The 27613-nt window shown below is 32.4% G+C and overlaps 1 protein-coding gene across 1 annotated transcript; it reads left to right on the forward strand.

The window, feature by feature from the left end:
- Positions 1-1699: 1699 nt before the first annotated feature.
- Positions 1700-2683, forward strand: LOC120083852 (protein DELAY OF GERMINATION 1). The gene has a single exon (XM_039039739.1). It carries the CDS (start codon positions 1800-1802, stop codon positions 2628-2630), a length of 831 nt encoding a protein of 276 aa, XP_038895667.1. The 5' UTR covers positions 1700-1799; the 3' UTR covers positions 2631-2683.
- Positions 2684-27613: the final 24930 nt, after the last annotated feature.

Raw genomic sequence — 27613 nt, forward strand, 5'->3', positions numbered from 1 at the left:
TTCAGTGTAAACTCCAAGACCCATAGCATCAACTGGAACTCTTCGATTTCTGTGGTCTCTCGTCTTCTTCCTCTTTTTTAAACTTTTGTAATCCATTTAAAAGAAAGATAGCCACCAACACCATTATTCATTGCACGCACAACAATATCCTCCACTTCAATCTCCATCGTTAACCAAAATAATTTAATTAAAATACATGACAATTTATTTGTTCTGTTTTTTTTTCTAAATATTTAATAATTATATGTTTATGTAAAATAAAATTGTTTTGGGTTGCATAAGACAGACTCAAACTCACCGATGAATCTAAAAACTATATGAAATAGAAATATGATTGAAGTTTATGCATCTTCAAATGAGTTTCGAGTCGATCATTCGAATTTATACAATTTTACTAAAGAGAAAATGGAGTCAAATTTATCTCTAGCTCTATGCAACTTCGACCATCACACCTATTTTGACACAAGCGATATCACACATTTCTAAACAGAGTCATAAATGGACCTTATAAATATTCTCATACACTAATAGCCTCAAGAAAGTATGCAATTCTCTCTTTGCTTTGTTGTGCTAAATATATTTTTTTGTACTAATTTACCTAAATATTATTATAAGTAAAGATCCATCTCATCCTATGAGGAAAATAGTAAACTCCAAACATTCTCTCTCTATAAATACATTATAATAACTACTTATGAGATAATTTGAACTCCATCATTGTGGAAATATTAATAAGTAGTCGAAGTATGTTTATGAGAAGTTTCGTCCTAAAGAAAATTATTTGGTATGCATAGGCTGCAAGCATACGATAACTATTGTATCCCAATAGGATACAACAACTAGAACTACAACCACAAATTACTAGGATTTGACAAAGTTCTTGGATATTTCTCTCAACTCAACTCAAGATTTAAAAAAAAAAAAAAGAAAAAAAAACCCTTTTGGTCCGTAGGTTCTTGGGTTAGTTTGTAGTTGGTTCCTATGTTTCAAGATCTAATACTTTTGTCCCTAAGATTTCAATAATGTGCAATTTTAATCCTTGAGATAACATAATTGTTAGTGATTTAATGGAAGGCTAACTAGGATGATAATGGATTAATTTTAAACCAAAATATATGGGAGATTCAACTCCTAATCCTTGGTCATAGATCCAAAATCCCGCAAATTTTGACATACTCTGACAATTCCATCACAAACGGTCGATTTTTCGATTGATTTTTGGATGATGTGGCCATTTTAATTTTGATAGGGCAAAAAATTCTTCTTTAAAAAAATGAAAACAAAAGACCGTATAGAAAGTACTAGATTTTGAAATATAGGAACCAAATAAAAACTAAATTTTGAAATATAGAGAACAAATAAAAATTAAATCCAAATACTAGATATTTTTTAAAATAAAAAAAAGTTAAATAAATAAAGAAAGAAAAAATACTCCAAACAAAGAAACAAGTTGCTTATTAAGTCTTCAAACTAAAAAGTAAAATCAAATACATTGTTACTAGATAAAAATTAAACCCAACTCCTTCAAAATAGGGAAAAAAAAACATTAAAGAAAAAAATAAAATATACACCTACTAAATGTATTTGGTAAAGTAAAACTTGAAGGTGTGAATTGTAATTGGAAAATAGAAAAATAAAAGTTAAAAAAAGTACAGAAATGACAAAAAATAGAAAGAAAGAAGTAAAGACGTGGCAGCTTATAATTGTGGCACCAGGTGGGTGGGCAGAAGTAAAGAGGCAGTATAAATGAAGCATTAGTAGGAAAAAGGAAAAACAACCCCATCCATCCATCCATATCGATGGCAACAGATAGGTGTAGCAGCACCAAGAAAGAAGAAGAAGAAGACGACGGTAGTACTAGTCACGAGGAGCGTTCCCGGTGCTGCTTCCAGGAATGGATGCAACTTCAACGCGAAGACTTAACCCACCTCCTCCTATCCCTTCACACCCATAACCACGAAGAAACAAACAAGAACCTAATCCGAAATTGCATCACACACTTCGAAGATTACATCACAAGCCGTAGGCACTTAGCTCAAGAAGACGTCTCCCCTTTCTTCGCCCCCACTTGGTGCACCTCCTTGGAGAATTCCCTTCTCTGGATCGCCGGCTGTCGCCCCTCCATTTTCATTCGCTTGGTGTACGCGCTCTGTGGGAGTGAAGCGGACGCGCGCTTGGGCGAGTGGCTGGAAGGCGTAAGAAACAACAACAGTTGTCATGTTGGAGGTATAGGGGAGCTGTCTCCTACCCAGATGGTGCGTGTGAATGGGCTACACATGAGGACAATCAAAGCGGAAGAGAAACTGACGAGTGAGATGGCGAGCTCGCAGGAGGACGTGGCGGATCAGCCGATAGCGGTGATTGTTGCGAAGGAGATGGAGGGGGTAGGGGAGGAGAGTGAAGAGACGAAGATGGCGTTGGAGCAATATGAGAAAGTGATGAGAGAGGTTATGGAGAAAGCGGATGAGTTGAGGTTGAATACGTTGAAGGAATTGGTGTTGGAGATTTTGAAGCCAATTCAAGCACTTGAGTTTCTGGTTGCTAGTAAGAAGCTTCATCTTTCTCTACATCAATGGGGTAAACGCAGAGATGAGAAGCAGGGAAGATTGAGATCTTATTTACTAAGTTAAAGACTCTCAACCAAATGTCATCATCATCTGACTGACTGACCTACCTCGTTTTTCCATTTCTAGACCAACAACATGTTTGTTTTCCTGTTTTCCTTTTCTTAACTTATTAATTTAATATGCTAAGACGCTACCGGACGTCCCAACACAATAACCTCATACTCTACACTCTCGCACAATTTCACATCTTCACCACTTCTTTGGGTGCATTCCATCTAGGGTTGGCAACGGAAGTCTCCCATCACCTCCCCTGGGTATTTCTCCCATCCCGTCATACCCTGCAATTAAAGGCAGGTACGAGGATGGGGTTTCTTCGTCGAGAAAATGGATCCATGCGGAGATTCATCTCCAACCTTTTTAATATATATAAATATAGAAATATTTGTAATTAATATATATATATATATATATATATATATATATATATCAATAAAAAATTTAATTGGATGGGGCGGGATACCCTTCCCATCCCCGATTAGAGACCCGGTTAGGATCCTTGTTCCGATCGGGACGGGGACCCGATCCTGTGATAATTTTTGTCAATCCTAATTTCTTCTAATATTCTCATTTTAGCTATTTTTTTTAATTATATATTTTTAAGGGCAAATTGCTTCACCGATTCACTAGCCATTGAAATTTGATTGGTATGTGATTGCTATGTAATTTTTATTTGATATATTACTATATGATTGTTGTTTGTTACTATCATAATTCACTTTCGATCACTGGAACTTTAGTTCCTCTTCTCTTTTAAACATTTTGCCATTTCAACTTTGCTTTTTCACCTCCCATTTTTTCGATTTTTACAGTGATCGATATACAACATCGAAAGAGAATGATTATGATTGATGTCCTCATTGTCACTATTTTTTTTATCATATAATTAGTATTTTCTAACCATTTTTTAATATTGTCATATAATTGTCTTTTGATTATTGATTGATTTCTATATGAACTTCTGCTATATTATTTGATTGTTATCTGATTGACATATGATTGCTATTGGATTATTATCCAATTGCTATCTAATTACTATTTGATGATGATTATTATTATTAATGATACTATTTATTGTCTGATTGCTATTTGATTTTGATCGTTTTCTAATTGCCTGTAATACACATTGTTAACTGATTGTTGTCTGATTACTATTTGATACTGATACTTAATGATATACATTACTATTTGATTGTTGTCTAATTACTATTTGATTGTTGTCTAATTACTATTTAATTGATTTGTGATATACCAAAAAACTATTAAGACAATACAGTGATATTCTAAAAAATACCAAAAGCAATACACTATTGTAGTTACATCAAAACAAATAACAACTATATCTTATCTACCTTTACTATTTGAGTAAGGATTAAAAAACTAATGTCGATACCAAAATTTCAATTTTATAGATATATCAATAGATATATCTATATTGATGGATATTCTTGTAAATAAAGAAAGTTATAAAAATTATTTAAAATCTTATTGTTAGTATTTATATTGTGAGATAGGTGAATTTTTTTTAAATATTTTTAAGAGAATTTTTTTAATGTTCTATGCATATTTAAGAGGTATATCCAATATATTTAACATCTATGTTGAATCATTCAATTGCAAATATGTATCAACAAATATATCTACATATTGATAAATATTAATCTTTTCATTGAAAAAAAGTGTAAAATTGAAGTTTGCAAAGCAAATAAGGCTTTGCCACACTACAAGAAAATTGAGCTATTTCGACAATCTTTTATCGGAGGCTATAAAAAACATTCGAAAAAGATGTACATTTATTGAATGTATTGGAAAAACTTTTGAGAAATATATACTTTTTATTGAAGGTTAATAAAAACCTTTGAAAAAGATATATATTTATTGGAGGTTTTGAAAAAACCTTTGAGAAATATGTAGTTTTTATCGAAGGTAATAAAAACCTTTGAGAAAGACATACATTTATCGGAGGCTTTGATAAGTCATTTGAAAAATATGCACTTTTTATTGAAGGTTTTACATTTATTGAAGGTATTAGAAAAACCTTTGAGAAATATGTATTTTTTATTGAAGGTTAATAAAAACCTTTGAAAAAGATATATATGTATGGAAGGTTTTGAAAAAACCTTTGAGAAATATGTAGTTTTTATCGAAGGGTAATAAAAACCTTTGAGAAAGACATACATTTATCGGAGGCTTTGATAAGTCCTTTGAAAAATATGCACTTTTCATTGAAGGTTAATAAAAACCTTTGAGAAAGATATACATTTATTGAAGGTATTGGAAAAACCTTTGAGATATATGTACTTTTTATTGAAGGTTAATAAAAACACCTTTGAGAAATATAACAATGTTATCATTTATCAAAAGATTTCAGAAAACCTTTGAAAAATTTTATTCTTAATAAAATTATTAAAGATGAGATTTATTTTAATAAAAAATATATATTAACATTTATCAAAGGTCGTTAAAATACCTTTGGAAATACTTACTTTTATAAAAGGTTAGTAGAAGCCTTTGAGAAAAATATGCATTTGTAATAATTTAGAAAAGAACCAAAAAAAAAAAAAAAAAAACCTCTAGGGTTAATTTTTGTGGGTTCATGAACACATTCTTCAGTTTTCCGTCTTCTCCATCATCTATGGGTAATCTCTCAAGTTTGTGAACACACAAAAAAACCTCTAGGCATGATCGGGCTATACGATAGGCAAAGTACTACACAATCAGTGAAAGTGCTAGATGATAAGGATAGAAGCTGGACGATAGCCGTGCTGGGTTACACAATGAGCAGATGCGCTACACGATAGGAAGAATACTAAGCGATGGGCGTTGGGCGATGACATTAAACGATAGGCGGATGCATTAGACAATAAGGCGTTAACGCTAAACGATGAAGGTAAACGATGGGCGCTGTAGCTAAACGATAGGCTATGCGCAAGTGATATTTATTTATTTTTATTCTGAAAGAATAGTTAAATTGATTATAGTTTTAGGAATTATTACAAAATATGCATTTGTAATAATTTAGAAAAGAAAACAAAAAAAAACCTCTAGGGTTTTGATTTCGTGGTTCTTCTTCATCTTGTGTTTACAGTTCTGCTTCATTGTTTTTCCTTATTTCGTTTTGTTCATCTTCGCGTTGTTTTGATTTTGTGGTTCTTCTTCACCTTGTGTTTATAGTTTTGCTTCATTGTTTTTGCTTATATTGTTTCGTTAATCTTCGCGCTGTTTTGATTTCATTTTCGTTTCGTTTCGTTCATCTTGCTGATAACGGGTAGAAATGAACGTTATCATAGTGCAAAATTCTTAAACAATGTTGGATTGTATTGATGAAATATGTTAATTTGCGTCCATTAAGAATCGATTTCATAATATCACGGTTGCATGCTTTCAACGCATTAGAACAATTGATTTTTGTATTTTTGTGTAGACTATGCGTTGACGCAATGCAAGAATTGCGATCATAGGAAATCTTTGGTCGAGCGCAACTTAACTGCAAGGCTTTGCGATGATTGTGTTCGCAAACATTCGCCCAAGAAGGATCGCCGCAACTTGGTCAGCGCAACATGGTGGCCACATCTGGGTGAAAGGCTAATCATTCGCGATGAGACAGAAAGCTGATGACAGTCGAATCCAAATTAAGCTGATGACAATTAAAAATCATGATGAATACTTATATTATTTAAACTACTTTTAAATACATTATTTACTTTTCTTTTATTTTCATTCTCTTCCTTTATTCTTTGAATTGTAAATTAGTTTAAAGTAATAATTTGATGTTGTTAGATGTAATAATTAGTTTAACGTAATATCTAGCCAAATGTGGATGCTTTTTTGAGGTAAAAATACTTCTTGAATCTCCATCTTCCCCATTTTTATTCTCTTACTATTTCATAATTTGAAGTGCATAAAAGTGTATAATGCAGAGTAACACTCTTTTGCCAACATCAACCCAAAGTATAAAAAAAGAGAATAGAATGAATGATTCTCTATTTGTATTATGATGATCTTTAAACTACTTTTAAATACATTATTTACTTTTCTTTTATTGTCATTCTCTCCCTTTTATTCTTTGAATTGTAAATTAGCTTAAAGTACTAATTTGGTTAAGGTAATCTTACACTTTTTAGAAAGAAGTGTATAACATGGATAGAAGTTGGATGTAAATTGGAAATCGAGTATTGTAAGAATATAGAAACGGAGTTAGAAGTTTTTTGATTTTGCATTTATGCGTACAATGACTAGTCAAATATCTTGTCCATGTAAAAGATGCAATAATGCAGTACTTAAGACTCGAGATGTTGTTAAAGCAGATTTTTTAATGTTTGGAATAGTTCCAAGTTACACTTATGGACAATGCATGGTGAAGAAAGTTTTACTTATGAAGTAGGAGAAAATGATAATAACACTGATGATGAAGATGTTTTTGAAATATTAGAGGACCATTTTGGTGCTTTTAATATGGATAACTGGATTGGTAAAGGAGAATCAAATAAGCATAGTTATAATGAAGAACCTAATGAGAATGCTTCTCGGTTTTATAGATTGTTGAATGATGTAGAAAAAGAGCTTTATCCTGGGTGTAAAAAATATTCTAAGTTGTCTTTCATTATGATGTTGTTTCAACTAAAGTCTTTTGGAAGTTGGAGTAATAAATCATTTACTTTACTACTTGAGTTATTAAAAGATGCATTTCCAAAAGGTACTGATCTACCTAATAATTACTATGAAACAAGGAAAATCCTTCAAGATTTAGGGCTTCATTACTCAAAGATACATGCATGCTCTAATAATTGCCAACTATATTGGAAGGAAAATGCAAAAGCTGATGAATGTTTAGTTTGTGGAGAATCTAGGTGGAAGCCAAATGAAATAAATAAAAAGAAGAAGATTCAGTTTTACGATATTTTCCTCTAACTCCAAGATTAAAAAGATTATACATGTCAAGAAAGACTGCATCAAGTATGACTTGGCATTTGAATGGACGAGTAGATGATGGAGTTCTTAGGCATCCTATTGACACTATTGCTTGGAAAACACTTGATGAATCATATAGTTTATTTTCTTCAGAGCCTCGAAATGTTCGACTTGGATTGGCTAGTGATCAATTTAATCCATTTGAAAATATGAGTCTATCTTATAGTGTTTGGCCTGTCATTCTTATCTCATATAATTTTCCACTATGGATGTGTATGAAAAAGCCAAATATTTCATGTTATCATTACTCATTCTTGGACCTAAAAGCCCTGGTAATGATATTGATATCTTTTTACAACCGTTAATTGATAAACTGAAGCTCTTATGGGATGTAGGGATTGAAACTTATGATGCTTCACTAAAAATATATTTTAACATGCGTGCTGCATTATTATGGACAATTAATGATTTTTCAGCATATGGAAACCTATCTGGTTGGAATACAAGAGGTACTTTAGCTTGTCCTTCATGTAATTTTGATACTCGATCACTTTATTTTAAAAAATAGTGGAAAGATGTGCTACATGGGTCATCGTCGTTTCTTACCCATAGAACATGAATGGAGACTACCAGAGTTGTTTGATGGGTTTATTGAAGAAAACCTACTTCCTAAGAATTTGTCTGGAAGTGATATACTTGAACAAGTGAACCAATTTGGAGAACATGTATTTGGCAATAGTGTGAAAAAGAGAAAACTTTATAAAGATTGGCTAAAGAAAAGCGTATTCTTTGAGCTACCTTATTGGAGCACTTTATTACTGCGACACAATTTAGATGTCATGCATATTGAAAAAAATGTTTGTGAAAACGTAATCAGTACATTATTGAATATTAAAGGGAGGACTAAAGATAATTTGAAGTCTCGTCTTGATCTTAAAGAAATGGATATAAGAAAGGAATTTCATCCAATACAAGAAGAAAAACAATTATATTTACCAGCTTCATGTTGTATATTGTCATCAGATGAAAGAAATGCATTTTGTGAGTATTTGAAGAAATTAAAAGTTCCAGATGGATTCTCTTCTACTTTTGGAAGGTGTATCGATCTAAAATGGAGAAAATTATTTGTTCTTAAAAGTCATGAGTATCATATTATTATGGAATATTTGCTTCCGTATGCATTTCAAGGGTTGATGAGAAAGGAAGTTTGAGATGTATTGATTAAATTGAGCAATTTTTTAAAGATCTTGTGCTCAAAAGTGGTTAAAGTGGACGATATAAATATTCTTGAAGTTGAAATAGTAAAACTTCTCTATAAAATAGAAATGATGTTTCCTTCATCGTTCTTTGATGTAATGGTGCATTTATTAATCCATTTACCAAATGAGGTTAGAGTTGGTGGACCAGTTCAGTATAGTGGATGTACCCATTTGAAAGGTATTTAAGTAAGTTAAAAGCTTATGTACGCAATCTAGCTCATCCTGAGGTTCGATTACATAAGGTTATATCAGCAATGGATGTGTAATGTTCTGCACTAGAAATTTTCATACAGTAGAAACTAAGTTCAACAAAAAGAGAAGAAATGAAGATAATGATCATAATCCTTATGAAGGAATATCTATCTTTAAACCAGTTGGTCGTCCTATGGGACTAGTCAAATAAACAAGAAGGCTAACAATACAAGAGTGGAGACAAGCTCATCTCTATATTTTAAAGAACTGTAATGATGTCCTCCCATATATTAGGTATGTAAAAGTTTTCTTATTGATAATTTTTTAAAATATTTTTAAATAGAATCTAAATTAACTTTTTAATTTTTTAGTGCAAGGATTACAACATCTTGACCCTAGAAACGCACAAAAAAAGCATGATAAAGAGTTTGTAGAATGGTTTGAAGATCATGTAAGTGAGAAAAGACAATAATTATGATATTTATCATCTATACAATTTCTATTCATTTTAAAATTTGATACTATTTTCTATGTAGGTTACTAAATTATATATTGATGGAAGCAACAAAGTTGAAAAATAGTTATTAGATTTATCTCGAGATCCATCACAAGAAGTAACATGCTACAAAGGGTACATTGTTAATGGATTTATATTTCGTATCAAGGATGGTGATGATTTAAGAAAAACACAAAATAGTGGGATTGAGAGGAACTGATGATCAAGAGTACTTTGGTGTATTGTATGATATTACTGAATTACAATATATGGGTGGAAACAAGGTCGTTTTGTTTAAATGCAAATGGTGGAATATCAACGGTCTTGGTAAATGAATAAGAATTGATGATCATGGACTAACTAGTATGAATATAATGTACACATTGGCTACAAATGAGCCATTTGTATTAGCATGCCAATCTGACGAAGAAGACGTAAATAGAGCAATTTAATTTTTAATTTTTTTTGTCTATCGTTTATGTTAGGTAATCTCTTTTTAACTTCATAATATATGATTTCTTATTTCTTGAACTAATATCAATTTTTATTATGTTATTTATCTAACTTGTTTTTTTTTTCCAACAAGTTTATTATTTGTGTGAAGGATGAAAAAAGTAAGAAGCAAATTCAACAATAATAGTATAGATAGTCACGAGAATACTACGATTGCATCTACATCTAACCAAATAATTGAAAATCAACAATCTTCAACAAAATCTAAAGTTGGTTTAGAAGCTTCATCATCGTGTACGGGAGAAATTAGATCAACTACTAGTCATGAAAAATTTCTTAATAGAGGTAACATGTTTTTTTATAATATATATTATTTGTTAGAAACTTACTTTCTTTTCTTTCTTTTTACTTTAGAATCTTCTTTTAGAGTAAGAAAAGTAGGTGGTCCCACACGTAATCTCAAACTAGTTCAACTACCTCATGGGATTAGATTTGAAGTATCATGGAGGAAGAAATGACCCGTTGGAGATATTGCTGATATTTTTAAAAGCCAATGCACTATCTTAACTAGATAAGTCAACTTTACTCCTTTACAAATAAAAAGTTGGAGAGATATTGACACAACAACAAAAAGAAAACTATTTGAGCTTACATTGGTATGTGAAAAAATAATAATTTTTTTCCTTTTAATTTACTTCCTACATAATTAGATTACAACAACCATTTTTTTTGTAGGAACGATTTAAAGTTGAAGGTCATGAGGCTTCAGTATTGCTTCAAATTCACCGATCTTATAATAATTGGAGAGAAAGTTTAAAGAAAAAATGGTTGTACAAATATGATACAGTTGCATAAGCTTTAGTAAATATTCCACCAAGAATTACAAGAGAAGATGCAGAATATCTTTCAAAGTTGTGGAAGTCAACTGAATATCAGATTGTATTCTAATATCTTTTTTTTGTAGATAACAAAAATTGTACTTATTGTTATTTTTTTTATTGATGCTCATACTCTACTTTTGAGGAGATGTGTGAAAGAAACTAAAAAAACTGTTCTAAATTGAATGTATATCACACATGTGGTTCACAAAGTATACAACAAAGAGTTGAAAAAGAGGTAATTAGATGAAAAATTACATAAACTTCTTTTAATTTAGTCAAATTATCTAATATATAATATTTTCACTTAAATAGGTTCGAGTCACTAACGAAGAACTGAGTGAAATTAGAATTGGGGAGCTAACTCACTTGAACAATAGTGGATTGACTGTGAATGAAACTACACAAGAGAAAATGGTAAGTACAAAATAATGGATAGATATGATGTTATTGGTTAGAGTTTGAGTAAAGGTCATTAATTTATCATCTCTATTGCTCTGTTCTAGAAATGATTGATTTAAAGAAGTCTCTAGCTTATCCCCTCAGAATTCTTAGGCTATTGTCTGATGAGCTATAGAATATATCTTGTTCAAGAAAAGTCTCATCTATAGAAAACTCATATCATTGTCCTACGATATTTAACATTGTGAAGTACGAATATTTCAAACTAGTAGTTTCCAAGTTTTCAACTTGTAGACTAAACAAAAATTATAGTTAGTTTAGACTATAGTGCCATTTTAGAGTTCAAGATTAGTAGTTTCCAAGTTTACTTCTTTCCCTTTTCTTTCATACTTCTTAGGAAAATTGCTCATTATTTTATTTTTTGGTTTCAATTTTTCTTATGCTCTTCCACAAAATCTAACATTCCATAGATTTTCGATGCAATTTGGATCAATAAAAGGAAAGAAATGAAAATGGAATTCCTAGAATTTGGTGAATCTGAAATGGGTTTCAAAGACATGTGTTTGTTTGTTGTATAAATTTCAATATATCAAATATTATGGTTCTAACAAAGACATGTGTTTGTTTGTTGTAAACATTTGAATTTATATGTGTTAGTTTTAAATTATAATATGTGAATTTGTATTTGTAGTCGGAACTTAAATCATATGCTTCTCAAGTGATTGATGGTACACTTGACATGAACGAAGATGAGATTTTCGTACGAGTATTTGGACCGGAGAAACATGGGCGTGTTCGTGGTTATGGAGTAAGTGTTACTCCTTTTGAGTTGTTTGGATCATCGTCTACTATACGCGATCTTGAGCGTTGTCTTAATGAGTCCGAATAACGACTTCAAGAATCTTAACGACAAAGAAAAGAATTTGAACAACAAAGAGAGGTTGAGGTAGAAGCACTTAGCCATCAAATAAGCGAATTAGAAAATTGTTTTGAGGATAGATTTCAAAAAATGATGGTAGAGATGCATAAAAAATTTGTTTCTAGTTGATCAATTGCAGTTTGATGTTATAGAATTTTGATAGCCTTTTGGTGTACTTTTATGACAAGTTTACTTCCATCTATGTCATTATCTATTTTTTCTATTCTATTCTTATACTTTGTAATTCATGGTACTACATGTAGATGAATTAGTAAAAATAACCTTCCGAGATTTGCCAATAAATGTGCTAAAAGGTTTTGTAAGAGAATTTTCGAAGGATATACAATTGTTGATAAATAATTTTTATGAAGGTTTTAAAATTTTTGAAAATAACATGATAAGCCTTTAAAAATAATGAAAACCTTCGAAAAAGACTACTTGATAATTGATAATTATCGATAAATAATTTGACAATTATCGAAGATATATAACCTTTGAAAAATAATAATTTTCGAAAGTTAAAGTTTTTTCGACGGGATCTATTTCGACACTTTTCAAAGGTTGAGATAACATTTGAAAAAAATGTATCAAAACTTTGGAGTTCTTATGATTGAGCCACCGAAAAGAAAGGTGCACCTTGTTGGTATAGGTAGTAACTTTCAATTCTTTTAAAACTTTCTTAAACCATACTTTCATGTCCTCAGAATCTCTCTCATTCGGATGTGATATCGGTTCATTCATGTACCCCTTTTGAACTTGGGTCGTTATAGAAATTTTAGTGACACATTCAGTATGCGGCGCTAAAACATGACTTTTACAGATGCTAACGCGTTATTAAAGGCATACTTTTAGCAACATATGATTTGTTGCTATTTGTTTTATATAGTGACATGACAAGTTTGTCTCTAAAAGTTAAATTTTAGCGACGTATAAGACCGTTGCTAAATGTGAATTTCTGGTAATCTCATTACAAGTATCTTTTGCGATATTGACAAGCGTTAGTAAAAATTATATTTTGTGCCACTATAAATTTTAATCTTTCTTTTTTTTTAATAAAAAAACTACAATTTATTGACTTTACATAAAGTATTGCTAAAAGTATTTTATTAAATAAAAAAAAATGTTCAGTTTAATATGTGAACCGGTTAGAAAATCTAAAATGCAATAATCTTTTAAACATTTTAAGAATTGACTTGTCATTTTACATGAAAACAAAAAAATCATAAATGAAGATGCACACATTCCCAAACATCAAATCACTATCATTGAAACAAAATGAAATAATATCAACTTCATCACAAGTTTGGATGACAAAAATCTCAATGTAATATCAACCTACTTCAATCATTTCCTAAACGAGATCAAAGTTATATCAACCAAAATTAATACCAACACTAGCTATCACAAGTTTAATAACAAAAATCGAAATATAAGATCTTTGAAGTATAAAAGGTCGATTTGAAATATAAAATACCAACCCAAGTTCTTTGCATTGTCATTTAAATTGAACTTTGTGAAATCTTGTATTAGCTCGTCACCATCAAGACATAAAATCTAACATATAAAAATTGAAATATGTAAGCATATTGGAATAAAAAATTGAAGTAGGAGACATAATTATATTCATGAAAACGATAAATAATGGGCATTCACAAAATCCAATTTCTGACAAACTATATGAAAATCATGCTCAACATTGCAAAAGTAAACAAATCTCATTAACATAGAAACTATCATAAAAGGACCATCAAAATAACTATCATAAAAAATTGGAGGGAGGGATGGGGATTGAAAAACACAACCATCTTCTATCAACATTAAAACATTTCCTAATTCCTAATATCAAGAGAAAGAGAAAATGATAACACATGAAACCAATCAGAAACCAAAGCAAAAACTCCTAATGGCGAAAGCATGTAGGGATAAACACTAAAATCAACATGAACAAACACTTCAAAGCACAACAATCTTCTATCAATAAAATAACTCATTTTCAATAGAAGTCAGGATCACTATATCAATAAAAGACTATCAAAACTATAGGATAGTCAAACACCAAAGTCAACATTTAAACATATAGACTACCATAACTGCAGGATAGTCAAACACCAAAATCAATATTTAAACATAAAGACTACCATAACTGCAAGATAGTCAAACACCAAAATTAACATTTAGACATAATGACTACTATAACTGCAGGATTCTCAAAACACTTCAACACACTTAATCTAATCCAACACTTTAACAAACTAGAATTGTAAGAAGAATGTCTTATAAAGATTACCTTTTAACTATCATTTTACTGTTCCAAACTTATTTCCGTGTTAGATGTCCCTTATTGAGTTGCTAACCTTCTTAAAATTTCTTCAATCACGGTGTAACATCCCGAGTGTGCGTAAATTAGATTCAATATTGTTGTAATAATAGAGTATATTTTTGTTAATTTTTAAATTTAGTTTTCTTTAAAAGCCCCCCGCCCCCCCCCCCCCCGACCCTAGCCTCCTTGTTAGTCGCCGCAAGAGCCTTCACCAATCCACGTCCGCGTCCGCGTCGAGACTGAACCGTGCACCACGCCGCCAACCTTCGTCGTTTACGTCTGCCAGTTCTTTTAGTTCATTCGAGCCAACTGCTCGTCATTCGTCGTTAGAGTGCCACCGACCGCTGTATGGGTCGCTGCCACTCAATTCGACGTTGTTTGCATCCTCGAGTCGCCAGCCTCCGTTCCAATGGAATCGACGACGCCTCTGATCGCCTATCGCTTGGCCGTTTTCGGATCCATGCCAACATTCTTGAATCATGCATCATCCGGTTGTCGTCTACTGTGGGCCATCTTGTAGTGGGTTGGGTTCGTCACTACCAAACACCTTTGTGTACGTGGGTCTTAGTTCGCTTCTCCTCAAGCCATCAGATTCTTATTTTGGTTGAAATCGAGGTTTGAAGGACGCCGATATTGTTGTCCAGTGGGTTCAGAATCAGTTTTGTCAAGATTTTGTAAGTCGATTTGAGTCTTGAAAGATTTCGAGGTGTTGTTCACAAATTTGAGACCAATGTCGACACAGTTTAGAAATGTTAATTCAACGTTAATTCAAGTTGTTGTTGGTATTTGATTGCTTGGATTAATTTTGAAATTTTGATTCGAGGTAAGTAATCTTACTACTGGAACTGCCTGTGTGCCAAGCAATGAAATTTTAGCTTTCAGTTTTTGTTTGAGGATTCTAAGTTGATTGTATTGAATTACATGCGGTTAACTGAGTTGTCCTAATTATGTATGCAAAATGTTATGAATGCTAGCATGGACTATGTTATAATTATTTATATGATTATCTGGATGAATTATGAACATGATGAGATGTATTTACATGTTATGGGCTATGTCATGACACATGTGATATTTATGATAGTAACAGTAGCCTTACCGATAATTAATTGCCCACTAGAGGTGGTGACCTCCTTCGAGGTTTACCAGGGGTTTTGTTTCCTTCAGGATTTACTAGAGGTTGTGTTTCCTTCGGGATTCACCAGAGGTTGGGTTTCTTCGAATTCACCAGATGTTGTTTTTCCTTCGAGATTCATTAGAGGTTGTGTTTCCTTCGGGATTCCCCAATTGTTGTGTTTCTTTTGGTATTCACCAAATATTGTGTTTCCTTCGGGATTCACCAGAGGTTGTGTTTCCTTTGGGATTTACCGGATATTTGTGTTTCCTTCGGAATTCACTAGAGGTTTGTGTTTCCTTCGGGATTCACCAGAGGTTGTGTTTCCTTCGGGATTCACTAGAGGTCATAGTTATTGTTAAGCTACATTAGGGTAGATTCAACTATTCGTTTATTTGTTGTTCTATGAAAACTAAAGGATTATGTACGTCCACTAGATGTTGGCATCTAGAGGACATAGATGCTTAGCCTGGCCTCGGTTGTGGGGTCACTTATTGAGTATTTTATACTCATCATTTTCATGTTCATTTTTCAAGTAAGGGTAAGGGCGTGACGAATGACATGCGGAATTCGTGATCGAGATACTGGGACCAGTCATATGCTCCCACTCATGTTTTCAAGATTTTTCTATGCTTTAGTTTCTTGTTTGACATTTAAAACTTACATATTTGGGTATTTGCATTTTTATACTTTTAAAGTTTTCTAGATTGGTTTTATGATATTTTTATGGGTACCCTATGACTTGGATTTCAATTATTTAGTTTTAATGAATTTATTTAATTTATGTCATTTATTAGATTTTTACTAAACCATGAAAAGATGTCGTTTTGAATTTCATGCATGCATGCTTATAATAACGGCCAAGCTTGAGTCCTAGGGAGTCAGGTCGACATACGGCTTGTCGTGATTCAACTATACTTTGCAAATGTGCAACTTGAGCATTTGTTTCTTGAGCATGTTGATAATTGCATCATTCCTAGTATTTCTTGGTCTTGGTCCCCAACCTTTGCCCTTCACATGCGGCAACCGTTTACCCAATACTCGTTCACAGATTTCTCTATCTTCAATAGGCATCTGCTTCTTTTGAAGTTATTTTTAATGTCATCATCTCATCCTATAAAATAAATATTCCATAGTTTTATTATGGTGTAAAATAAGAAATAAAAAATATAAAAGAAAAGTTTATTTACATATTTCTTTTTTGCCTCATCATTCACCCATTCTTTCTTTGCATTAGAATGAGTGTGCTTAAATAATTCAATGTCACTTAACTCCTTAGCATTTTCTAATTTCTTCATGTTATGACCAATGTTCTAGAATAAGAAATATTAATTATAGATATAAAAATGAAATACATACTTCTCTTTTCTTGTGGCGTAAAAATGTTGAAGTGCCACCTCTATGAGTGAATGCAAGAGTAGCTCGAGCGTTTGTATTTGCCTCAGAGATATGCTTAAAGTCTTCTCTTTTCCATCGATCACATAAACGATTCCAATCTAAATCTTTTGCCACTCGTTTGTCGTAGTGTTTTTGTGCTTCATCTGGAGAGTTATATTGTTTGTAAGTTTTGTGTAAAGAACAATGAAACGTTTATGTAGTACACCCATCTCATGTTCAAGATAATCTTGTACTATGGGGTCATCTAACTCCAGAATGAAGTAATTCTAACATTAAAGAACAAACTCTCTTAGTTTCCATTTTATCTGAAAGAAGTAATTCTAACATTAAAGAACAAACTTTATTAGTTTCCATTTTATCTAAAAGAAGTATTTTATATTTTGAAAAATACACTTAAATAACTTACCAAAACTGCCTATTATCTCACTCTTTACCTCTTTAGAGACATCTTGAAGAGGTACTATTCTACGTACATCTTTTCGAATTGTGGGAGTTCAACTTGGACAAGTCCTTACCAATGGGTTTTCTATCTTCAAGTTCAATTTTGATTAAAATATGACCATTTTCTTTGACATACTTCTCAAGAGCAACCCCTCTAGTCGCTCCTCGACCTTCTGTTTGCGTCCTAGAACCTTCATAAGAAATATCAAATACTAGTACATTTAAGATTATAAGAAATTTAAATATTTATTCATAGAAAAAATTAACACATTATCCTCAACATTTAAATTATAGTTTAAAACAACCTCATACAATATATATGATATTATGTTTGTAAAATGGTCAGATTTTAATACTCATTTCATTTTTTTTCTATTTCTTTTATTAATTATCCCAACATTTTTTTTTTAAACCAAATGAAGTTTTAAAAACTTAAAATTTTAATTTTGAGAATTTAATTAAGAATTCAAGTGTTTCTTTTTAAGAATATCAAAGATCATCCAAATCCAGAATGAAGTAATTCTAACATTAAAGAACAAATTCTATTGGTTTCCATTCTATCTAAAAAAAGTATTTTTTATTTTAAAAAATACACTTAAATAACTTAGCAAAAGTCGGCCTATTATCTCCCTCTTTGCCTCTTTAGAGACATCTTGAAGAGGTATTATTCCATGTACCTCTTTTCAAATGGTAGAATTTAACTTGGACGAATCCTTGCAAATGGGTTTTCTATTTTCAAGTTCAATTTTTATTGAAATGCGACCATTTTCTTTGACATAGTTCTCAGGAGCAACCCCTTTAGTCGCTCCTCGACCTTTTTTTTTAGTCCTAGAACCTTCATAAGAAATATGAAATATTAGTACATTTAAGGTTATAGGAAATTTGAATATTTATTCATAGAAATTAACACATCACCCTCAACATTTAACTATAGTTTAAAACAACCTCGTACAATATATATGATATTATGTTTGTAAAATGGTCAGATTTTAATACTCATTTGATTTAGTTTTCTATTTCTTTTATTAATTATCCCCAACATTTTTTTAAAACCAAACCAAGTTTTAAAAATCTAAAATTTTAATTTCCTAAATTTGACTAAGAATTCAAGTATTTTTTAAGAATATCAAAGGTATGAAATTAGGTAGAAAAAAAAACAAATGTATAAAATAATTAAAATGGAATACCTTGAGAAAAGGAGATGAAACAATAATGAAAGGGGTAAAATCAATGATCAAGAGGGCTGTTACAAAGAGGATCCGAACAGAGCTCAATTGGCAGTATGCCCACCTCCAAAAATGAAAGTCCACTCGAAGAAACAAACAACAAACTAAAGCAACATCATCTCATAATCTTCTTCTTTGAACCAAAGCAAAAGTAAACTCTCCATCACAATTTGGTAACTCATTTTAAAACAGCAGAGACAAAAGCAAATGTACATATGAACACATATAATTTTCCAAACACAATATGTAAATTAATGTTTAATCAATTAGGCGTTTGAGTACAGATAAGTGCATTTTAGTTCCAAAATTTTAAAAAAAGTATGTAGATGAAATATCTCTATTGCTAAGATTTAGAAGAATAACGATGTCTATTGAGAAGTAATAAGGAAAAAGTAAAGATAGAGAGATTGGGTAAGATTCATACCTTTAAAGGATTGGTCACCTAACACGAAATCAGTGTTTGGGGGTAGTGAAATCAGTGTTCGCGTCCAATCAACGAAGGTCAGTGTTAAGAAGAAGTGAAATTGTATGCGAACAGTGGAGTGATCCAACCCCCTCTCAAGCTTTACCCTTTTGTCTGGAAGAAGGTGTGAAGATAGCGGCCATTACCATTTTTTAACACCTACTATCCACAACCCTATTCTTATCAATCATATCTTAAACTAAAATTTTTTTTTAAAAGAACTCATTTCATTTGAGATATTAAAGTTCACACAAGTTCATGGTTACAGACCATGTATCATTATATTTCAATCTCTAACATAACCCGTAGGACAAAATGATTCCAAAAATCATTCTGCCAATAGACTCTATCTTCTAGTGGCAATTCGACACGTCCTTCTCCTACTACCAGGGGGAGGGGGAGGGGAGACAAAACATCTGGAAACATGGGCTGGGGAAGCTCAATGAGTGGTATGTTTTGTATGACAATAGGTTTTGTTTTTGAAAAGTACTTTGGAAAACATTTACACAGATAGTCAATCACAGGATCACACTAAAATATGAATGACCTCAGTTGGTAACTGAGGTCGTGTTGACATGATCATATGTTTCTCCAGAAATGCAATATTTCAACCAATCACAAATTCAAGGAAACAATTTCAGTATCCAATCGAACCCGCTGAATATGCAAATTTCAATAATTCTCACTAGTCATACTCAGGTACGCTGATAATCCTAACCAAATTATACTGACAATCCCAGCCAGATGTCCACGAAGTATGCAAACAAATTCCTGGGTACAGTTCTAGTTTCCAATCAAATACATGCATCCACATAATTTCATAAAATGTAAAAGCATCAGAAAATCAAAAGAAGAAAACATACTTTCTGCTCATGCAACAAATTTCCAAACCATACATGTATACATATATATATAACCATATAAACATATAAATTCACAAAGACATAACAAGAAAAATCACTCATAGTTCTCCGGTCCGGTTTCTAAGTTCCTTGGTCCCCTAACTCTGTCAGAATCTCGAGCCTGTATTAATCCAATAGTTAACTTAGAATCTCATGCTTAGGGTTAAAAATAATCTTAAAACATCCCGTTAACCCTAAACCTATCTTACTAATCCTAAAAGATTCAAACTAAACATTTGGATGGAGAATAACAGCTGTGGGCGTAGGGTCTTGTCTCCACAACACAGTTGGTCGCAAGGTAGCTTGGACAACTTGATATTTGATGGAAGACAGCTCCTACTCAACACATAGATGATCCTTCTCAACGCAAAGATGGCTTCTTCAACGTATGGTCCTTCCCAACTTTCACCAATCACCTCTCTTTTGAGTCCATTTAAGTCTTTCTCAGAGCATTTTTGAGTTGTGGAATGAAAAGAGATCCTTCGAGGGTATTTATAGGCTTCAACAAACCATCCTCGTCATCCCTTCTTACCCTCAATGCATGACACTGTTGGGAATGCCGTAGAACTCGCAATTTGTGTTAAACATTCTATTTATCAATAAAAATAAGTTGTTGATTTTGCAATCTATTATGAAAATCCAATAAACTTATCCATGGCTATAGTCTGAATACTTTAACTTTATCTGGTGACATAAACATGATCAAGTTAACAATATATAGTCTAAATGGTCTAATAAGTATATGGATGAAATTGGGTATTTCATCCTGGTAACACTATTGGATGCAACCCACTCTGTAGTTGTTACAAGAAGTTGTAAAATGCTACAAATGATGTGATCCACAGATCATTCATGTTGAGACATGTGAGTAGGAGCATCCTATGCAATGAGTTTGCATATAGACTGGACCAAGAAAATAGTCACATTTCTTTATAACGATCGTTTACTGTTAAAACTGACTATTTCATTATTAAGTAACCTAGTTAACTCGATCTTAATCTTGAGCTAGCTATGAACTCTTGTTTGTTCGAGATTATTCTTTAATCTGCATGGGTGAGAGTAGTTCAATAACACTGCTCAATAAGCCTCCCATTTTGGGGATAAGACCAGATGAATAGTTAGAGACATAGCCCTACAAGATGAAATTCACTCCTACCCGATTTAGGGTTAGCAGATAAGTTGTTCTTTTAAGTACTGATTCTAGGTCTTGAACAATCAGGGCCCCACCTTCTCATGATAAAGAAAGAACTTGATTCATATGTATTATGAATAAAAAATTGTTCATTAAAGGGTTAGTAGGAATTTAAGGAACAAGATGTATTCATAGGGGTAAAACGGTGATCTTGACCTAACTATGATCACGAACAACCTGTGAAGAATTGACTTACTGATTATGGTTATATCAAGTGGACATAATATATCTACAATGAGGGGGGTTCAACTATGGGCTATAGTGGAGTGACTCATTAGTTAACGAATGAGGATTAATTCAGTATAATGAGTTTAGTCGATTAATCTCGGATTGTTGGATCTATAGGTCTGCAAGGTCTCCCTACTAGCTTGTAAATGGATAAGCTTTAGAGTAGCATGATAAACTAGTTTGAAACATTCAAATTAGAATGAAACGGAATAGGAGAATTTATATTTAAATTTGATTTAAATATATAAAGGTGGATTTGTGTAAAAATTAATTTAATATTTGATATTAAATTAATTGGAATTATTTAAATGATTATTTATTAATTTTTTTAGAAAATTAATTTGTGAAATTAATTTTATAACATTAATAATATTTTCGGTTTTAAAATCAAGTGGATTTTGAAATCATTTTTGATGAAAATAGAAAAATTGAAAAATTGCACAAAATGAAAAATGGGTTTTTCCATTACCATCTTCAACTAGCTCACTCAAAAACCATTCACCTTGTCTTCAATCACTCCAAGCATGAGCTGTATCTCATGAAATCATCTTCTTTACATGTTGATCTGTAATAAATAAAGAAGATTTGAGTGGATTTGAGGGATGCATTCAAAGTGGTTTTTGAGGAAAATTCATGCTGAAGAAAGAGTTCTTCAAACGAATTGTTGCAGTGAGCTTCTTCCAAGTTTTCTATTTGTTCAAGTTATTCTTGATCCCACAACTCGTTCTAAAGCTCCAAGAGAATAGTAGGGAAGATCTTGAGGTGGTTCATGGTGAGTTTTGGAGAAGACAATTGCTGAGGATCAAGATCTTGAAGAGTTCTACAAAGGTATGACTTCAAACCCTCTTATAAGAGATGAGCATGCTTTAGTTTCTGCCAAAATTAATGAATTAGAATGCTTATTGATCCTTGTTGCTTCTGCTGCATGCTAATTTACTCTTATAGACACCTCCTCCTTTCATACAATATAATTGTCCTTCCTAGATTGAACCAATGCATAACTCTTGCCACCACCTACTTGCATGTAAGCATGTTATGTCATCATCTAACCATGCCTAATGCATGACCCCCATTTGAAGTGGCCATACCCCATTTTGCACGTTCAACTTTGCATCCCTGTCTTCCACCTCTTACTTAGATTAACCAAAACTTCATTCGATTGAGCCATGTTTCTCACCTTGCAATCCATCTGTCAAATCAATGCATAGGCACTTACCTTGGGCACATGGGTCCCCTTCCATGCGTCAAACTCTCCTCCATATTCCCATTCTTAGCCCTCGCTTCCTTTTCATAGCTTGATGTCCTCCCTTGGTTATACCTTAAGTGTGTAAATACATCCACTATGCGCCCACTTTCCCTCTTATGCACCTAACTTCTAGGGTTTCATTACTTGGTGTACCATATGCTACCCAATAGTTAGTCACATTCTTCCTCAGACGACCCCATGCGTCCACCTCCTCCCCTATGCATCCCACTTTCCTCAATTTCATTCTTCTTTGGTTTTTATTCCTTTTTCATGACACAACTTCCTCCTTTGAGTTCTTAGCATAGCTATGTGTCCACTTTACCTCTTTTCTCTTCAAGATATACGTCCAACCTTTCTTCTCTATGCACCCACCTCTCTTGGTGGTGCATTGTTCAATGCATGGTTCATTCAATACTTAACCAATTCTTCCTTAGGAGTCCATCTAACCCTAATTCTCTAAAGAGATCCTTCCATGCGTTCAACACCTTCTAGCATACGCCCAAGTAGGACATCTTTACTCTAGTATGTGCCCAAGTCTCCTCATCCACATACAATGTGTTCAACTTAAGATAATGTATCCAAGGTTAGAGCCCTACTCATAGCATGATGCTCCTAGCATTATTCTTTATTATCCTAGCTTAGCTTCTTATTCTCATAGCATAGGTTCTATTACTTATAGCATAGTTTTTCATGCTCATAGCATAGCTTCTCATGCTCACAGCATAATTCCTTATGCTCATAGCATAATTCCTCATTTTTTTAGCATAGTTTCCAAGATGTATTTCACATCCAAAATGACATTCCTCCCCTCATATGCATTCAAATTTTCCAACTAAAATGTCTTGGAAGTCTTTCTATGCGCCCAACCTACCGCTACTATGTGTCCAATATTATGTATCCAAGGTAATCTCCCTAGGCTATGAGTTTTATGCTACAATGCTATGCTATGAATTTACTCACTTGATTATGTGATGACCTTTTCTAGTATCCTATGCTATAAGTTGAATCCCATACTAACACTTTGTCAATGTTTCTCTCTTTACTATGCCATAGATTTAACTCTTACCTTCATAGCATGATTTATATACTTAGCCACTATGCTTCCAATTTTCTCCTTACCACTTGTCCACAACACTTTTTCCCTAAACTTAATCCCATAATTTTACTACTTAATAGTTTTTACGAGCACTTAAACACTTTTTAGGTAAGGTCTTACAGGAGTGGCTGACATTTGGGAGAAGAGGTTGGTGTTCGCATGGAGTGGTTGACGTTTGCGTTGAGTGCCTAGTGTTCGCATGAATAAGTGTTGGCGTTCGTGTGGACTGTGGAGGAGGGCTTCAACGTTTGTGTGGAGGGAGTGCTTTAGTGTTCTTGAGAGGCAAAACAAAAGGGCAAGTAAAATTTTGGGGGGAGGGGAGGGAATGAAAGTAAGAAAAATAAAAGGGGAATGTAAAATTAAGGGGAAAAAAGTGGGAAGGAAATAATTTGGCCATATACTTAGCAACTGATAGCTTATAGAAATACAAGTTATTGCTATCTTTTACTTAGAATTATGAGGGTAGATAAGCAAGATATGCGTTAATAGTGCTAATGATCCATGTGGAAAAATGAGCTTGTGTCGATCAGCACTGAAAATCTCTACTACCCCTATATCATGCGTTATTTTGCGTCAAAATGTCTATTTTTATAGTTTTCGCTGAAGTTGAGAGCATGCGTTGATCTTCATGAAGACAAGTTCGTCGCATGAAATACCACAACTACAGAATGATAACCATGATAGAAGTATGATCGCAAAGAGTGGGTAGAATGTGTTGATCCTTCATGAGGAACGAATAAGAACACAGGCCTCGGGATTTCTGAAATCGTACAACAGATATTTTAATGTGTTTCTTGATCGTCGACCATCATGCAGCACTAATATTCTCACCTATGCATCAGTGATGGTGGCTAATCAGAGCAGGACTACCAATGTTGTCGGCATTTGAGCTCTATAAATAGAGCCTCGGAGCCCAAATTCAAAGCATCCAGGGTTTCTGCCTGGGCAAATACCTGTGATCACAGATGTGAGCATGAACAAGAAATTCTTTGAGAGTTCTTCACTTTCAATACTTCCTCCGAGTGATGATCGAACCTTCGCTGGAGAAAAAGCTCGAGAGAGACTACTCTATCGCCTATCCATGACACCACCGGAAGTCTTGACAACATCTGATGGAAGCAAGAGATTGCCTACATCTAGCCTTGCACCTCTCCTCTGACCTTTATATTGTATTACAATTTGGCTTAGGACATTAATACATTTTGTAATCAATGCATCTCTTTAGTTCCTTCAACGCTATTTTCATCATCATCTTCTTTTTTTATCATCTTTTACCTTCATCGCAATGAGTTAAGTGTAGATTGCAAGATTTATCGCATACTCAATCATGTGGTATAGAGATATGACGTATGTTGCAAACCATTGAGAGATGTGCGTTGCATGGGTATAGTGTGTCAATCCTCTTTGCTTAGTGCGAGGCTATCGCAATGCTTGTCTATGAGCTGAGTAACTATAACTAACTACCCGAGAAGGCAAGAAGTAGAACTCACTAAGCAAAGTAAGCAGTGTCCCTAGAGATAGGAATAATCTTATGCTCAACGCAACCATGCGTTATAGAGATATAAACATGTGGCCGATCACCGAGAGGTTTGCGATGCGTTAGTGTGGTGAGCTAAGATTACCTTTGCGACCGAACTTAATGACTTGGTAAAATTTCCCCTCAATTCTACCTCTCCATGCATCTCAACGCATTAACAGTTGCTGCATTTCTACCAATTCTCATAGTCAAACTTCAATTGCTCAGTCTGTTTAGCTAGAAGTAGGAGTAGCACATAGTTAACCTTTTTTTTTTTTTTAATTTTTTATTTACCGCCTCAAGCACATTACTTTACAAGCATCTTTTAGTTGCAATTCCCTATGTTTGACCTCGGATCATCCTGAGAAACTTGTGCTCTCGTTATACTTGACGAGAGAGCAAGAAAACTTGTGGTAGGAACGCATGGTCATCGCATAAACGATTGACGCATATTGCATATTTTTCAGTTTAATGCATGATCATCAATGCATAGCAATTAACACATATTAAAAGAAATTACATTTTCCTATCAATAGCAACATTTTAATATGTCGTTAAAATTATTTAATATTTAGTGGTGCTAATTGACATGTTGCAAATTCTTTTAGTGATGTGGATTAAAAATATGTCGTTGATAATGATATTTTGTGATACATATTTAATGTGTTGCTATAAGTCGACTTTTACCAACAAAAATTATTTGTACTATAAAAAATTTGTCGCTAAAAATATATTTTCTTGTAGTGTATCTACTAAAAAAACAATTTTTTAATAATTTTTTTAAAAAAATTAAATTACCACGTGAATAGTAGATAGTTGCACCCAATTTTTTTCCTTTATTTATTTCTTATGTGATTTTATGAGTCATGAAGAAGATGAATACAAATACAACTTACTCTTATATATTCACTTCAATCTCTCAGTTTAAATAATTCTACTCTCTTTTTAAGTAATTCTTTGAAAGGATAATTATCTTAGTTAGATATATTCTAGACTATATTATATATTTTTTTTGAATCTTATCCTCTTGTCTAATCATAATTTATTACCTAATAAATTTTTACTACTTTTTGAAAATATATTTTATGTTTTTATGTGATTAGGATAGGATGTACAAAGAGTTGTATTTTTAGACCAAAATATTGCTCTATAATCCTTTTCAATAAATAGCTTGTTTGTGTTTAATATTTTACAATTTTTACTATATACTAATATGCTTACTAGAGCTCTTTAGTACAACAAATAAGAGTGGAATTTAAAATTTTTAACCATATGGCGTTACATATTAATTATGGCAGTACATAAAAAGTTATCCCGAATAGCTCAAGATTTGTGTTACTCTAAAAAAATTGAGCTCTTTAAAAAGATTGAGCTCAAGATTAAATTTAGGTGTGACCTGCACCTATTTGTACAATTCGTGTAATTGCCAATAAAAGTTTGTCATTTGATCTATATTTTAATTTTTTTTTGCTCGTAAAAGAAAGGAATGTAGGAAATTAGGTGTAATTGACGTTGCACTTAATCATTATCTTTATTTTTTTTATACAATGAATAATTATTCCATATGTTTCCTAATAAATTTGTTGTAAATTTTATATGTTAGATATATATAACCGTATAACTACATAACTCAATGGACATCAGAGCATATTAGTAACTACGAAGTCGGTAGGATAGTTTTATATAACTATTTAACCTAAATAATTTTGTCACATGACACATTATTATGAGGAGCCACACCTCATTCTTTTTCATATAATATATACAAATGTTTTCTTTCTAGAATTACAGTGCAAAAAGCAAAAGAAAAACATACTCATAAACTAAATAATAAACTCATGTTCTTATACTATATAAAGCATAAACTCTCGTCAAAAACACATAAACTACAATGTTCAAAACTATTACAAAGTTATTTATTCAAAACTATAAGAAAATTGTTTTATGCTATAACTACGATCATCCTAAATTTTACATTTATTTAGGATTAATGAGAAATGTAGATACGAAAAATAAAATAGTACATATAAAAATAATTGAACACGTTTGTTCCTGCAACTCTTCTTTTTCTCTTACTTCTCTAGCTTTCCTATTTCCAATTTTTGTCTAAAATCCTTTGTTTATTTATCTGTATCTTTTCCTTTTAAGATCTTGTTTCCTCTAAAATTTTTTCTTTCAAACTTTTATTCTCCTCATGTATCCTAAATTTTAATAACCATCCTCTATCTCAAAACACCTTTATTTTTCTCTATAGCTTTTTGTGTTTAACATTTTCATGAACTTTTTTTTTAAACAAAAATTACTTACAATTTTACAATCGATTATTATTAGTAAATG

The sequence above is a fragment of the Benincasa hispida genome, chromosome 8, assembly GCF_009727055.1.
Source record: "Benincasa hispida cultivar B227 chromosome 8, ASM972705v1, whole genome shotgun sequence".
In the NCBI taxonomy this organism is placed as follows: Eukaryota; Viridiplantae; Streptophyta; class Magnoliopsida; order Cucurbitales; family Cucurbitaceae; genus Benincasa; species Benincasa hispida.

Excerpts from the sequence above, each read along its gene's own strand:
- LOC120083852 (XM_039039739.1), top strand. The coding sequence starts at position 1,800 with ATGGCAACAGATAGGTGTAGCAGCACCAAGAAAGAAGAAGAAGAAGAC.